This window comes from Kogia breviceps, chromosome 5 (assembly GCF_026419965.1).
Source record: "Kogia breviceps isolate mKogBre1 chromosome 5, mKogBre1 haplotype 1, whole genome shotgun sequence".
Classification (NCBI taxonomy): Eukaryota; Metazoa; Chordata; class Mammalia; order Artiodactyla; family Physeteridae; genus Kogia; species Kogia breviceps.
The window spans coordinates 56,666,367-56,683,137 of NC_081314.1; the positions used below are offsets into that span (position 1 = coordinate 56,666,367).

Sequence of the window (16,771 nt, forward strand, 5' to 3'; positions counted from 1 at the left end):
GAGGGACAGACATGAGCAAGAACATTTTATTTCAACACGTACACTTTTATAGGCACGGAAACAGAGCAATGTTAAAGAGGCTACTGGCTATTTCAGGTTAGGCCTCACAGGTTGGCTGTTTCTTGGGGGGGTGGGTTACAGTAATCTCAATTTAGATTTATGGTATGAAAATGTGATTTCATCAATTTAACTGGTGCCAGGTGTCTTCTCAAGGGTGACCAGCATCCCTGCAGAGCCTATATCAAAATTAAATATCCTTATTTTTATTCAGCTTCCTACCATTTATATATTCCGGCTCTTTCTTCTGGTATGATGTTTCTGAAAAGATACTGACCAATAAAATAAAAGGACCTGTCCACTGTCGTAATACCTGTTGTAATCAGTCAGTATGCCCATTGACTGATACCCTCTATTCAATCACATTTCCTATAGCCTTTCTGGTTGAGAATCTGGGATTTTGTGAAGCTGTCCTGGAAATCTTTTCTGGACTGTTCTCTACGAATTCCTTCCTGGGTAGAGCTGGTTAGGCTCAGAAAATTTTAGATAACCCAGTTTCCAGGGACTGGTTGTAAATGCACTGTCTTGGACCAGATGGAAGATGATCTACTTCACTGGGAATCATGATTGTAAGACTTCCTAAGTTACGTGGTAATGGCATTCTTTGGTAGGTGCTTCTCAATCTCAGAAACATGACTGATTGGCTTCTTAGAAGAAATAACCTTGATATGTGGGCTTTTTCATTTAGTTTTAATATAATGTGCTTGTAGGAGACCTGAACCAAACTACCTAAGTATCCAAGCAATTGATTGATAAATATGAATGCTTAATACATTGATTTGTGTTTAGTGTTTTACACTCGAAATCAAATAGCTAAGAGACACTAAGATATTCGTGTTCATGGTTCATAGTATTCTTTCTCTTGAGGGGAAAAGAGGGTGACTAATACTCTATATTAAGGATTATAATTTGCCAGGGAAACCAAGATGGAAAACACTTGTATCTGCTTCTCTGTTGGAAAGTCCACGCCAGTATAGCCAACAGTTATCAGGAATTTTCTCAAGGATCATTGTCAAGTTAGTCATCAAATGATATTACACAGATACACTTATTGCACTTCAGGGATATACATGTCAAGATAAATGGATATTTAGTGCCAATATTACATTGTAAGTACTGACAAATTCCTAATTTTCAAGTTCACATTGTTTATTCATTTATTTTAGGAACCATAAAGAATTTTTATGACCACTTTAACTCAAGCAGTTAGGCTGATAGAATTAAGTTATAGTCAATGATCTACTGGTATCTGACTCTCTCCCAAACTCCAAAATCCTGGGTTTGTAGCATTTGCCAGTTTTCATAGTGTAAATTCTCCCAGCAATGCTAATTTCTCCTAGTTAACAACTGGCTCTCCCAATATTCCTGAATATTTAACAGTGGGCTCTCTAGAGTCTGAACAAGCTAACCCAGCACACTACTAGCAGTTTTAACTAGTTACAATCTAGTTATGAAGTTGCATCTAGCTTTCTCCTATTATCTTTTGATTAGAGTCAGAAGACACATTAGTGAACCACCTCTTAAAGAAAACTATTTTACAGATAACTGTATCTGTTTATGCTGAGCTTATTAGCTTCATTTGTAGCTAGTGACCTTTACAAAGTATGGTACAGAAGGTAGCTTACTATCATCGCTTAAATTCCCTCTCATTTGCATAGTGTATGTGGGAAGAGAGTAAGCCACAGGGACAACTCAGTAGACAAAATGAAAAGTAGGACTAATAAAATTTTTTAAAAAGTAGGAAGAAGTCGTATGTGGGTAATGTAAGATAAAACATTCAGGAAAAGAATATAAGGAAAAATAGAATGTAAAAATGAGATTGATAGAGACCTATTTTAATTTTTAAAAGTGGACACTAACACACAGGTACGTAGATATTGTGGCATATTGGTTGTTTGACTGCAAAGTGAGAGTAGTTGAGATTAATTCTGCCTTCCATATCCATCGTTTAATTGAGTTCAAGTAATTCCTAAGACCATCTTATAAAATGGAATTCATGTCAAACTCATAGTATCAATTTTACGGAATCATTCTCTTATCTATTTAATTTTCTTAAACTTCGTTTTCCAAGAAAGTGTTATTTGCAAATGTTCTAGAGATAGTAGCCACAAGCAACCTAGGCTCCCCATTGCTATTACTGTGGGTTTCTCCCTAGGAGTTATGGTTGGAGTATGTATAGAAACCACTCACACTTTCTTTATAAATTCCTGGGGTGGTAAAGTGGATGGGTAAGAAACAATAGGTATCTGTACATTGAGAGATGAAGAAAATTCTTTGAGAGAATTTATCAAAGAGAAGGGGAGTCTGATATGATGATCTTGACTCAGGAATAAAAAGCGTTGCTTGTCACAGGTGCAAAGGAATTCTGAGTGTAGCATTGAGGCTGTTGCACAAATCTTGCAATTCTTTGCCGTAAGTCTAGGTTCTGGGGATGAGACTATTGGGAGCTTCTTCACCGGGGTTTTTTTTTTTTACCGGTACGCAGGCCTCTCACTGCTGTGGCCTCTCCCATTGCGGAGCACAGGCTCCGGACATGCAGGCTCAGCGGCCATAGCTCACGGGCCTAGCCGCTCCGCGACACATGGGATCTTCCCGGACCAGGGCACGAACCCGTGTCCCCTGCATCGGCAGGTGGACTCTCAACCACTGCGCCATCAGGGAAGCCCTTCACCAGGTTTTTATGAAACATATTGTGGGTCCAAGAGACAACACTTTAGGACACCTCTAACAACCTTTGGTGTTATAACTGATGCCGTCTTCTCTAGAAATGGGCAGCTGGTATCCTTTTAATGTGGGTTGGATTTTATTTCCAGAACTCAAGAAAGAGATAGCCACAAAATTGTGTCCTTACAACCAGGATCAGGAATGTACTTGAGAGCAAGAGGTCAAGTTCATTTCTAATCTTCCCTGGAAGTTTTCCCATCATTATCAGTGACCTCATGGCTGGAAAGTTTGAATTTTACTAAGAGCTATGAACACAGAGTGGCTTTAATTAAAGAAAAATATAGTCAATAATTGTTGGTTTGACGTTTATAAGACAATAATTCTGGTAAAATCATATTCCACGTAAGAAATGGAAAGTTCTATTATGCTATTACCAGAAGCTGAGAATTAAATTAGTTTAACTCGAAATAAGTCTTCACAAAAGTTATAACAAACATACCGGGCAGCTTCTGAATATCTCTCCAGACATCTAAACACTGTTGCCTGACGAAGATGATTTCGGAAATAGGCTGGGTTTAAAACAACGCTCCTGAAAAGATAAAAGAAATGCAAATGTTATTAAGCTTTTTTTTTTTTTTTTTCTTTTTTGTGGTACGCGAGCCTCTCACTGTTGTGGTCTCTCCCGTTGCGGAGCACAGCCTCCGGATGCACAGGCTCAACAGCCATGGCTCACGGGCCCATCCGCTCAGCGGCATGTGGGATCTTCCCCAATCGGGGCACGAACCCGTGTCCCCTGCATTGGCAGGCGGGCTCTCAACCACTGCGCCACCAGGGAAGCCCTGTTATTAAGTTTTTAAAAGTCAATTACCAGAAGTGTATAGGAATAAAATAACATTCATTCAATTTTACATACTATATATTTTAAAAGATACTAGTAAATGGATCATTTTTCTTCCTGTAATTGTCAGTTAAGACAAATAAACAAGCATTATTGAAAAATTAAGTTTGCATGATAAAAGCAATTTTATTTATAACACAGGCTAACTTTTATGGATGTAACAATGGCAACAAATTTGAATCCAACTTATATTACGTATAAGACATGGTGTTATTTTGTTTGTTATATATTAATAAATCAGGCAAAGATCACAGGTAGACATATTTATGGTATGTCTACCTATAATGAAGGAGGAGATTGTTAGCTGCTGAATTTCAGTTAAAAGAAAGGAACTGGAATTTGGGTGACATGTTTGTTTGCACTCTACATTGGGTTCTGTGTCTTCCCCCAGCTGGACAATGTAGTGGAATGGAAGGAGCCCTGTACCATTGGCTAAGGAATATGGTCCTGAACTTTCCACTTTTGGTAAGACCCTTGTTCACTTTGGGTTTCCATTTTCTTTTATTGAAATTACAAGGCTTGACTTTTGGGTAAGATTATCTGTCCTTGCTTGCTGATTTTTTCATTATCTCAGAGTTCTGCAGTTTCAGTTCCAGCTCAGATGAGATGATGATCACTCCATAGCTGCCCTCTTCCTCCAGAGATACACTGGCAGCCATTCCTCTTCCTTGCTTCACTGAGAACCAGGCACAGTTCAAGGCATTTGATATAATAAGGTGAACTAGACAGATATAGACCATGATTCATCACCGAATGAGGAGACAGCCATCAGTTAAAGTTTAAGGTGTAGCTTATATCATAATAGAGTGTTGTGTTATTGATGTAAGATACAAATGTCACAGAACCAACACAGGATTATTAAGCAATCTTTTTGTGAGACTGTTTTTACAAGTTGCTGAGAATCACTTGGAATTAGTTCATTATTGAAGTAAGTGGTTCTTAATCTTTTCTGGGGAGGTTCACAGAGCTTTTTGAGAATCAGATGAAAGCTATGGATCTCTGTCCAGAAAAATGCACATAAACATGGTTGCCCAAATTTAGGTAATTCATGTGACCCCTTAAGGCTATTCATGAGCTCCAGACTAAAAAAAATGCAGACAAGAATAATTCCATTCCCAGAAACATTGCTTATAGAAAGAATAAAGTAAAAAAAAGAAGCATCTATCTGACGTACATACATAGAATCATAGAATTATATGACGATGAGATGGATTGACTGAATAATTCAGCTCACTTTAAACACAAGTGAACAGAATCCAGAGAGGCTAAGGGACCTCTCTAAAATCATAAACTAGTTAGTTGCAATGCTGCTTCAAGTTTATTATTATGTTTCCCATCTCTAGCTACATACAGCACTTCATATTTTACCTTACTCCTTCTCTATGATTTCTGAATTAGCGGGGACTGAGTTAGTAAAGTTTCACTGCATTCTATGCTTAGTAGTTTATACAAATGAATACATTAATCTCCCAAGAACACAGACCATTTGCTTTGTTGATTTCTGATTAAAATATTGGAAATTTAAAGCCTATTACATAAGTTTATTCCACATCCATACTGAACTATTAATATCTACCACTAATACTTTATATTAATTCAGGAAAAAGTATGTTTATAAAGCATGTTAGTGTATTTTATCCGTGTAAAAGTCATCTTGTAAAATTAGATCAGAGTGAAAAGAACAGTGCTGTCTAGGGGCCTGGGTCTTCCGACTCTGACCAGAACTTTTTCTTCCACGTTCTAGCGAATTCTTTCCTTTTACTTTGTAATCTTTATTCACTTATGCATTTTTAGCAAATGTCTGCAAATGTGATGAGACAAAATCCTTACTGAATTACCATTTCTTCTCTTTGACACCTCTTTGCCCATGATGTGGTATTTTGGTTTTGTTATGCTATTCTCCAAAGAATCTCGCTTTGCCGGATGTGTTCTTTTGATAAAAATGGATTAGGCTGAAGAAAAGGATGGGGTATAGTGGGCAGGAGGAGTGTGAGAGAAGGGTTTAATACAATAGAGGGGGCTTCCCTGGTGGCGCAGTGGTTGAGAGTCCGCCTGCCTATGCAGGGGACACGGGTTTGTGTCCCGGGTCCGGGAGGATCCCACATGCAGCGGAGCGGCTGGGCCCGTGAGCCACGTCCGGAGCCTGTGCTCCGCAATGGGAGAGGCCACAACAGTGAGAGGCCTGCATTCCGGGAAAAAAAAAAAAAAAAACAATAGAGGGAGGAGGGAGAGGAGGAATGATCAAAGTGGCCTTGGTGGAGGAGGAGATTTTTGTAGGCAGTGAGTGTTGATGAGATAAACACTGTTTCAGTGTAATTTTTAAGAAGAATAGATTTTTTTAAAATGGCTTGTAATTACAAGTCCTTTCTTTGGTGCTGAAGAAATACATTAGAGGACATGAGTTTAGAAATCACTATTGCTAAACTAGACTAGGCTCTCTTAAACCATAACACCACCCTGTACTAAGCCACGTAAATCACAGCTTCAGAAGAGGGACCAAAAAGACCAGGACCCAGTCTACCCTGACAGGGGGAGGTCTACCTATAAAAGGAAGTTTAGAAATTTGAGATGAGATATTATATTTGGCAGTTTATTACTTTTGGCTCCCTTATAATTATTGCAGCATTCACTGTGTGCTTATAATATGCCCAGTTAGATGTTTGGCATGAAAATGCTAGTGCTGTTTGTAAAGCCTAGTTTTATCCTTTTATTGTTTTATTCAATGCTTTCTAAAATGACATACTCTTTTTTAAAAAAATTTATTTTATTTTTTATACAGCAGGTTCTTACTAGTTATCAGTTTTATACATATTAGTATATATATGTCAATCCCAATCTCCCAATTCATCTCCCCCCTGCCCAGTTTCCCCCCTTGGTGTCCATACGTTTGTTCTCTACATCTGTGTCTCAATTTCTGCCTTGCAAACTGGTTCATCTGTACCATTTTTCTAGATTCCACATATATGTGTTAATATACAATATTTGTTTTTCTCTTTCTGACTTACTTCATTCTGTATGACAGTTTCTAGGTCCATCCATGTCTCTACAAATGACCCAATTTCGTTCCTTTTTATGGCTGAGTAATATTCCATTGTAGATATGTACCACACCTTTTTCCATTCATCTGTCGATGGACATTTGGGTTGCTTCCATGTCCTGGCTATTGTAAATAGTGCTGCAATGGACATGGTGGTACATGACTCTTTTTGAATTATCGTTTTCTCTGGGTATATACCCAGTAGTGGGATTGCTGGATCATATAGTAATTCTATTTTTAGTTTTTTAAGGAACCTCCATACTGTTCTCCATAGTGGCTGTATCCATTTACATTCTCACCAACAGTGCAAGAGGGTTCATTTTTCTCCACACCCTGTCCAGCATTTATTGTTTGTAGATTTTTTGATGATGGCCATTCTAACTGGTGTGAGGTGATACCTTATTGTAGTTTTGATTTGCATTTCTCTAATAACTAGTGATGTTGAGCAGCTTTTCATGTGCCTCTTGGCCATCTGTATGTCTTCTTTGGTGAAATGTCTATTTAGGTCTTCTGCCCATTTTTTAATTGAATTGTTTGTGTTTTTGATATTGAGCTCCATGAGCTGTTTGTATATTTTGGAGATTAATCCTTTGTCTGTTGTCTCATTTTCAAATATTTTCTCCCATTCTGAGGGTTGTCTTTTCACCTTGTTTATGGTTTCCTTTGCTGTGCAAAAGCTTTGAAGTTTCATTAGGTTCCATTTGTTTATTTTTGTTTGTTATTTCCATTACTCTGGGAGGTGGGTCAAAAAAAATCCTACTGTGATTTATGTTGAAGAGTGTTCTTCCTATGTTTTCCTCTAAGAGTTTTATAGTGTCCGGTCTTAAATTTAGGTTTTTAATCCATTTTGAGTTTATTTTTGTGTATGGTGTTAGGGAATGTTCTAATTTCATTCTTTTACATGTAGCTGTCCAGTTTTCCCAGCACCACTTATTGAAGAGACTGTCTTTTCTCCAGCCTATATCCTTGACTGTTTTGTCATAGATTAGTTGACCATATGTGTATGGATTTACCTCTGGCCTTTCTATCCTGTTCCATTGATCTATATTTCTGTTTTTGTTCCAGTACCATATTGTCTTGATTACTGTAGCTTTGTAGTATAGTCTGAAGTTAGGGAGTCTGATTCCTCCAGCTCCATTTTATTCCCCTCAAGACTGCTTTGGCTATTCGGGGTCTTTTGTGTCTCCATACAAATTTTAAGATTTTTTTGTTCTAGTTCTGTAAAAAATGCCAGGGGTAATTTGATAGGGATAGCATTGAATCTGTAGATTGCTTTGGGTAGTATAATCATTTTCACAATATTGATTCTTCTAATCCCAGAACATGGTATATCTCTCGATCTGCTTGTGTCATCTTTGATTTCTTTCATTAGTGTCTTATAGTGTTCTGAGTACAGGTCTTTTACCTCCTTAGGTAAGTTTATTCCTAGGTATTTTATTCTTTTTGTTATAGTGGTGAATGGGATTGTTTCCTTAATTTCTCTTACTGGTCTTTCATTGTTAGTGTACAGAAATGCAACGGATTTCTGTGCATTAATTTTATATCCTGCAACTTTACCAAATTCATTGATTAGCTCTAGTAGTTTTCTGGTGGCATCTTTAGGATTCTCTATATATAGCATCATGTCCTCAGCAAACAGTGACAGTTTTACTTCTTTTACAATTTGTATTCCTTTTATTTCTTTTTCTTCTCTGATGGCCATGGCTAGGAATTCCAAAACTATGTTGAATAATAGTGGCAAGAGTGGACATCCTTGTCTTGTTCCTTATCTTATAGGAAATGCTTTTAGTTTTTCACCATTGAGAATGATGTTTGCTGTGGGTTTGTCATATATGGCCTTTATTTTGCTGAGGCAGGTTCCCTCTAGGCTCACTTTCTGGAGAGTTTTTTTCCATAAATGGGCGTTGAATTTTGTTAAAAGCTTTTTCTGCATCTATTGAGATGATCATATGTTTTTTCTCCTTCAATTTGTTAATATGGTGTAGTACATTGATTAATTTGTGTATATTGAAGAATCCATGCATCCCTGGGATAAATCCCACTTGATCATGGTGTATTTTCCTATTAATGTATTGTTGGATTCTGTTTGCTAGTATTTTTTTGAGGATTTTTGCATCTATATTCATCAGTGATATTGTTCTGTACTTTTCATTTTTTGTAGTATCTTTGTCTGGTTTTGGTATCAGGGTGATGGTGGCTTTGTAGAATAAGTTAGGGAGTGTTCCTTCCTCTGCAATTTTTTGGAAGAGTTTGAGAAGGATGGGTGTTAGCTTTTCTCTAAATGTTTGATAGAATTCACCTGTGAAGCCATCTGGACCAGGACTTATGTTTGATGGGAGATTTTTAATTACAGTTTCAATTTCATTACTTGTGATTGGTCTATTCATATTTTCTATTTCTTCCTGGTTCAGTCTTTGAAGGTTATACCTTTCTAAGAATTTGTCCATTTCTTCCAGGTTGTCCATTTTATTGGCATAGAGTTGCTTGTAGTAGTCTCTTAGGATGCTTTGTATTTCTGTGGTGTCTGTTGTAAGTTCTCCTTTTTCACTTCTAATTTTACTGGTTTGAGTCCTCTCCCTCTTTTTCTTGATGAGTCTGGCTAAAGGTTGATCAATTTTGTTTATCTTCTCAAAGAGCCAGCTTTTAGTTTTATTGATCTTTACTATTGTTTTCTTTGTTTCTATTTCATTTATTTCTGCTCTGACATTTATGATTTCTTTCCTTCTACTAACTTTGGGTTTTGTTTGTTCTTCTTTTTCTAATTCCTTCAGGTGTAAGGTTAGATTGTTTATTTGAGGTTTTTCTTGTTTCTTGAGGTAGGATTGTGTTCCTATAAACTTCCCTCTTAGAACTGCTTTTGCTGCATCCCATGGGTTTTGGATCGTCGTGTTTTTACTGTCATTTGTCTCTGGTATTTTTTGATATCCTCTTTGATTTCTTCAGTGAACTCTTGGTTATTTAGTAAGGTATTGTTTAGCCCCCATGTGTATGTGTTTTTTACATTTTTCCCCTATAATTGATTTCTAATCTCATAGCGTTGTGGTTGGAAAAGATGGTTGATATGATTTCAATTTTCTTATATTTACTGTGGCTTGATTTGAGACCCAAGATGTGATCTATTCTGGAGAATGTTTTTTGTGCACTTGAGAACAAAGTGTAATCTGTTGTTTTTGGGTGGACTGTCCTATAAATATCAATTAAATCTATCTGGTCCATTGTGTCATTTAAAGCTATTGTTTCCTATATGACACTCTGCATTATTAATTTTCTGTCTGGATGATCTGTCCATTGGTGCAAGTGAGGTGTTCACGTCACGTTATTGTGTTACTGTCGATTCCCTCTTTATAGATGTTAGCATTTGCCTTATGTATTGAGGTGCTTCTATGTTAGGTGCATATATATTTATAATTGTTATATCTTCTTCTTGGATTGATCCCTTGATAATTATGTAGTGTCCTTCTTTGTCTCTTATAATTGTCTTCATTTTTAAAGTTTCTTTTATCTGATATGAGTATGGCTACTCCAGCTTTCTTTTGATTTCCATTTGCATGGAATATCTTTTTCCATGCCCTCACTTTCAGTGTGTTATGTGTCCCTAGGTCTGAAATGGGTCTCTTGTAGACAGCATATATATCGGTCTTGTTTTTGTATCCATTCAGCGAGCCTGTGTCTTTTGGTGGTAGCATTTAATCCATTTACATTTAAGGTAGTTATCAGTATGTATGTTCCTGTTACCATTTTCATAATTGTTTTGCGGTTTTTTTTGTAGGTCCTTTTCTTCTCTTGTGTTTCCCACTTAGAGAAGTTCCTTTAGCATTTGTTGTAGAGCTGGTTTGTTGGTGCTGAATTCTCTTAGCTTTTGCTTGTCTGTAAAGTTTTGATTTCTCCGAAGGATCTGAATGAGATCCTTTCCAGTAGAGTAATCTTGGTTGTAGGTTCTTCACTTTCATCATTTTAAATATATCATGCCACTCCCTCTGGCTTGGAGAGTTTCTGCTGAGAAATCAGCTGTTAACCTTATGGGAGTTCCCTTGTATGTTATTTGTCATTTTTCCCTTGCTGCTTTCAATATTTTTTCTTTGTCTTTAATTTTTGTCAATTTGATTACTACGTGTCTTGATGTGTTTCTCCTTGGGTTTATCCTGCCTGGGACTCTCTGTGATTCCTGGACTTGGGTGGTTATTTCCTTTTCCATGTTAGGGAAGTTTTCGACTATAATCTCTTCAAATATTTTCTTGGGTCCTTTCTCTGTCTCTACTCCTATAATGGGAATGTTGGTGTGTTTAATGTTGTCCCAGAGGTCTCTTAGGCTGTCTTCATTTCTTTTCATTCTTTTTTCTTTATTCTGTTCCATGGCAGTGAATTCCCCCATTCTGTCTTCCAGGTCACTTATCCGTTCTTCTGCTTCACTTATTCTGTTATTGATTCCTTCTAGTGTATTTTTTATTTCAGCTATTGTATTGTTCATCTCTGTTTGTTCTTTTATTCTTCTAGGTGTTTGTTCTTTAATTCTCCTTGGTCTTTGTTAAACATTTCTTGCATCTTCTCGATCTTTGCCTCCATTCTTTTCCCGAAGTTCTGGATCATCTTCACTATCATTATTCTGACTTCTTTTTCTGGAAGGTTGCCTATCTCCACTTCACTTAGTTGTTTTTCTGTGGTTTTATCTTGTTCCTTCATCTGGTACATAGCCCTCTGCATTTTTATTTTGTCTATCTTTCTCTGAATGTGGTTTTCATTCCACAGGCTGCAGGATTGTAGTTCTTCTTGCTTCTGCTCTTTAATTCTTGTCATTAATTTCTGGAATGGAAAGAACTGCCTAATGATCTCTTTGTGAAAAAATTGATCTAATATGGCATATTTATTCTTTGATGAACTTTATAATCTTCATTTTTTAAAGTTGCACCCCCCCACACACATTTAGTGGTTTTCATTGGTGTTAAAGGCATTAAGCAATTTTAGGAAGAACAGACATTTTTATACTATTGTCTTCCAATCCAGGAACCTGACATTCTCTTCATTCAAGTATTCTTTCATGTCTTCCAGTAATATTTTAACCTTCCTTTACCTTTTTTAAAATAGAGGTTTTATGTAAAATAGATAGCTAGTGGGAAGTAGCCACATAGCACAGGGAGATCAGCTAGGTGGTTTGTGACCACCTAGAGGGGTGGGATAGGGAAGGTGGGAGGGAGGGAGACTCAAGAGGGAAGAGATTTGGGAACATATATATGTAAGTATAACTGATTCACTATTTTATAAAGCAGAAACCTACATGCCATTGTAAAGCAATTATACTCCAATAAATATGTTAAAAAAATAGAGGTTTTATAAATTTCTTATTAATTCTAAAGTTTAAAAATTATCGATGGGAATTATACCTGATAATATTCGTGTGTGTGTGTGAGCGTTTGCGCATGCACCTGGGACCTCACTAGAACTGTAAAGTCTTGATCCCTAAACCTACTGAATCTGCATTTTAACAAGACCCTCGGGTGATTTGTATGCACAGTAAAGTTTGAGAAGCACCACATGTATGTCTGATAAGAATGGGATTTTTTCTGTTATACTTCCTAAGTTCTTATTGCTAGCATTTAGATATGTATTTTAAAATTGCTGAGTTTTGTATCTCTTTTTTTTAATATTGCAGTAATTTAGTTTTATTCACATCATCTGCAAATAATGAAGTTTGATACTGCTTTTCAATATTTACATTTTTTTTCCTTCTCTTACTCCATAGGCTAAAATTTTTTTAAAAGGAATTTAAATAAGTGAGCTGATCTAAGGATGCTTTAGTATTTCACTGATAATTATAATTTTGAAGTAATTTGAGAAAAAGTATTATTTTCCAATTATCAGAAATAAATGCTTAGTTTTTTTCAAATATCCTCTGGATCTATCAACATGATTGTGGCCTTTCTCCTTTTCTTTTGTAGGGATGACTTGGATTAATTACTGATTCAAAAAAAGCATTAAATTGATAAACAGAATGTTAAAGTCAAGGTTTAAGATAGTTACCTTTACTTCACTCAAATTCCTTGAGAGAACTTTCTAGACCTAAGTTTTAATGGTGATTATTACCATTTCAAAATTCAGTTTGTTTTTAAAGGCAATATTGATTTCATGTTCTTTTTTTACATCTTTACATTTATTCTCTAATTTTTAGAAAATTAACTTCTTATTTTAATATACTTTTATTTAAGTCAATTTTATTGAGGTATAATCTACATATAGTAGTATTCACCTTTTTAAAGTGTACAGTTTGATGCATATTGGCAAGTTTATAACCATCACCACAATAAAGTTATAGACTTTTCCCAACCACATCCAAAAGTGGCAATGGAGGCAGGAGAATTTCATACCTGTTGCCCCAGAGACAGATGTGTTTTGCTTCTACATCTCAATCAGAAGCCTGAAATCTGTGAGTGAGACCATTAGTTATAACTGCTTCAGGGGCTTAAGTCTTTAGTCTTTTTATGAGATTAGGGATCAAGGAAGCAATTTCTTATTTAGGCGAAGATGTCTAAATTCAGTTTCCTTTACCTTACTTAGTCATTAGCAAAGTAAAGCAGTGACTCATTCTCCTGAATGACATTCTGCTTAATATATTAGTGAAATGCTGACATATTCTTTTAGAAATAGTTGGTAGACCTAGAGAATGCCAGGGATATGAAACATTTTTATTTCGCCAAAGCATGATATCCTTGTGGATAAGATGGTTATATTTATGCTGGATAATGGCATCATTCAATAGATTATAACTTGTTGAACAACTGATCAGTACTGTTGAAGTATAGTCTAGATTATTATGAAAGTTTAATGGCTTGTCCTTAGCCCTTTTTGTGGATAATATTTCCATTAGTGACTAAGATTAAGAGATTGAAAGGATGCCTATAAATTTTTTAGATGGCATAAATTTTACCTAACAGAATAATATCACTGATAACAGAAACAAAATTCAGAATGATATGGGCAGGTTAAAAATCTTATGTTATGGATTCTAAAAATCAGTTTTACAAATATAATCATGGCTTGAGTGTGGCCATGTGGAAAAAGTCTGAATATTTTAACTAATCACAAGCTAAACATGATACGACAATATGATAGAGCTACAAAAAATTTATGTTAAATGAATCAAAGGCATTCTGTTCAAATGATAAATGATATTTCCCCTGAATTCTGCTTTAGCTATATAGACACATCTGTGGGAACCACCACCATTTTGGGTTGTGTCTAGAGTGTCCAGTGGATCTAGAGAACATAGTGTGTGAAGAATATAGAATGAAATTGATATGTTTAGAGAGTAAAGTAAGATTAGTGGAGACTAAGTAAGTACTTTCAGGTACTAAGGCCTGCCACGTGGAAAATAGAATAATTATTCTATGTAAAAACAGATGAGATCTGGCAAAACCCAGTATTATAGAGTTACAGATAGTTCAGTTCAAGATAAGGAGGGACTTAATAACCAGTGATGCAATAGGCTTTTGGAAGAGTTTCCTTTTACTGGAATCATTGAAGTGATATTTAGAATGCCATCTGTCAGGATGTGTGGAAGAAATTCTTGACTGAGTGGGAGATTAGGCTAAATGACTTTCAAGGATATTCACAAAAAATCTCTTAGAATACATTGTTGATCACTGTGAAGGGTCTGAGTTTTCCCCCACTTTCAGCCTCACAAGTTAACATGACATAGTTTCATGGGTACTTGTAGAAGACCTGAACCTCCAAGGCTAGAGACAAAGGACAGTTTCTTACTCATAGCAACAGCAGTAGCCAATGTATCAGTCTTTTGTTGTACTGGTTCCTTGAGCTGAAATTCCCAGATAGCAATGCAAAGAAATCCAGGTGCAGCCTTCACATTTCAGTAGGTTGCATTATAGGAGAGGAATCCTGAGCTTAGAGAATACAGATGTTTTATAATGGATTGTAAGCATGCCTGTTTATAGGTCTAGAGGGAGACACTATCTTCATCTTTCAAGCCTATAAGCAGACTTGCCTTTTCTTCCAAGGTTGTTTATCACACAGTCATCTTTGAAATGATAGTTCAGAGCAAAGGCCAGTCAATGCCTTGTTTACAACCCAAGGAGAATTGTCTCCCTACATAATTTTTGTCCAGATAGGCAAGCAGTGTTTGTTACATTCATACCATTAACAAAAAAGTGTTCATAACAAGGTCAAAAAATTAAAATATCATAGAAAAATCTCAGAATACCTAATATTGAAGAATGAGTGATTATTTTATTATCTATTTATGTTCTGTTTTAGGTAGATTTTAAGGCAGCTTATAGAATATTTATGAAGTTAAGTCAAAATGAATGTGCATTTAAAGAATGGATAAGATGGTAAATTTTACATTACATGTGTTTCATCACAATTAAAAATAAAACAAAAATATAACTGAATGAAGAAAGCAAGATTAAATGTAGGGAAGTTAAGCTGACACCTAGATGATGTTAGTACATAAAAGATGTGTCGCAAGATTCAAAGAGTTTTGTTGACATGGACTACATGTTTTCTTCTAGGTTTGCTGGTAGCTAATGGAAAGAAGGGCATAGAGTTTGTTTTAAATAAGCCAGTTGCTCAATTCAAATATTTTTTGTAGTACAACCAGAAAGATCACCTTATCCAAAGATGTCCTATAATGTAACAATCTGTGTCCTCAGTAACAGATTTACAGAAAGATCAGCAATTGTTCCATGTGGTTGCTTCTTACAACTTCTTTCCCCATGGACTGTTGGTATAATACCAAATCTCAATCTAGTAACCAGAATTCCTAGGTGGGTGAAAGGAATAGGAATGTAAAGGAAACTTAAGCAATAATGCTGTCACTACACAAGGATTCAATGAAATCTTAGTGGTTGTGTTTTATTTGGTCACTTGCTTCACTACGAAAGATTGATAATTAGAATTAAAAGCCAAAATAAAGTATAACAGTCCTTAATGTATTGAGAAGAATCGAGAAGTCCATGTACTCTCTTTAAATATCTTACATTGACAAGCAAGATAGAACAATGAAATGACCCAATTTAATTTACATGGGAGAAATGGAACTATTTTATGAAATATTAGAGCATAAAATTAGAATTAAAGGCATTGGTTTTTGAAAAAAGAAAATTACAGTAGGTTGTTGTCAAATAATGCATATAGTTCTGCTAAATTAGTGGCAAAGCATGTTTTTGCAAAAGTATGAAAGCAAACTTAACTCTCTAGGGAAACAACAACAAGAAATCATTCTCAACTATTTCTAGAGATCCCAGCATGTACATGGCACAGCAGAAGAAAACAAATTTAAAGAAGAAGCCAAATAGGGGAGTAACTTGAATATCATCCCTGACGTTTTATCCCCCAAATTACAATTAATTATATGGGGAAAATATTGAATTATGGAATTACTCAAGTGAGCAACAAATACCTAATTTCTCGACATGACCAAGAGTCAATAGGATAAATATCTTAAAAAATTGCTATATTGTCACAATTCTGAAAAATATATAGTTAGAAGGGAGATGTTATATTGTATGTCCTCTTTATAGAGCTAATAGTGAATACACATTAAATAATGACTAGGATCAATGTTTAAATATATTTTACTTTAGAATTTGAGAATGAGATTTCCTTGTTTAGAAAACTAGAGTGAAGATTAAGGGAATCCACAGATTTAATGGGTCATCGATACCAAGAAATAGGAACCTTTAGAAGGAGCTTTTAGGGCTTTCGTATTCATTTTAGTCTTCCATATTCTTCATCAACATGAATATCATCAGTTAACATATATCAAATAATCATCAAAAATAAGTATGGCACCCTACTGGGTCTTCAGAAGTGTGCAATGATATGCTTTTTTTGACCAACGGAGACCATTTCTTTTTCTATTTCTTTTAGTTTTTTCACTCTATTATTTACTCTGTATTGGAGACCTCTAGCAAATTCGTGACACATAATGGGCATTCAATGAATGTTTGTGGAATAAAACAATGTTACTGAGTGACTGAACACAGTCTTCCTCAGGAGCCACCAGAGAACCCAATCTTATCTAAGATTCGCTGGGAGATCTACATGTGTTTTGACCTGAATATACTAAGGTCTTCTCTCCACTGACTTTTGCACCTATATGCCAT

At 35.7% G+C, this 16,771-nt stretch overlaps 1 protein-coding gene and 1 long non-coding RNA gene across 2 annotated transcripts in view; one reads left to right on the forward strand and one right to left on the reverse strand.

The window, feature by feature from the left end:
- Positions 1-16,771, forward strand: part of LOC136794241 (uncharacterized) — a 372,844-nt gene that overhangs the window by 165,282 nt on the left and 190,791 nt on the right. The window lies entirely within an intron of this gene.
- Positions 1-16,771, reverse strand: part of SPATA16 (spermatogenesis associated 16) — a 238,980-nt gene that overhangs the window by 134,343 nt on the left and 87,866 nt on the right. Inside the window, exon 3 of the mRNA XM_059065460.1 lies at positions 3,221-3,310. Within this exon, the coding sequence (XP_058921443.1) occupies positions 3,221-3,310 (90 nt within the window). The remainder of the gene's footprint in view (positions 1-3,220; positions 3,311-16,771) is intronic.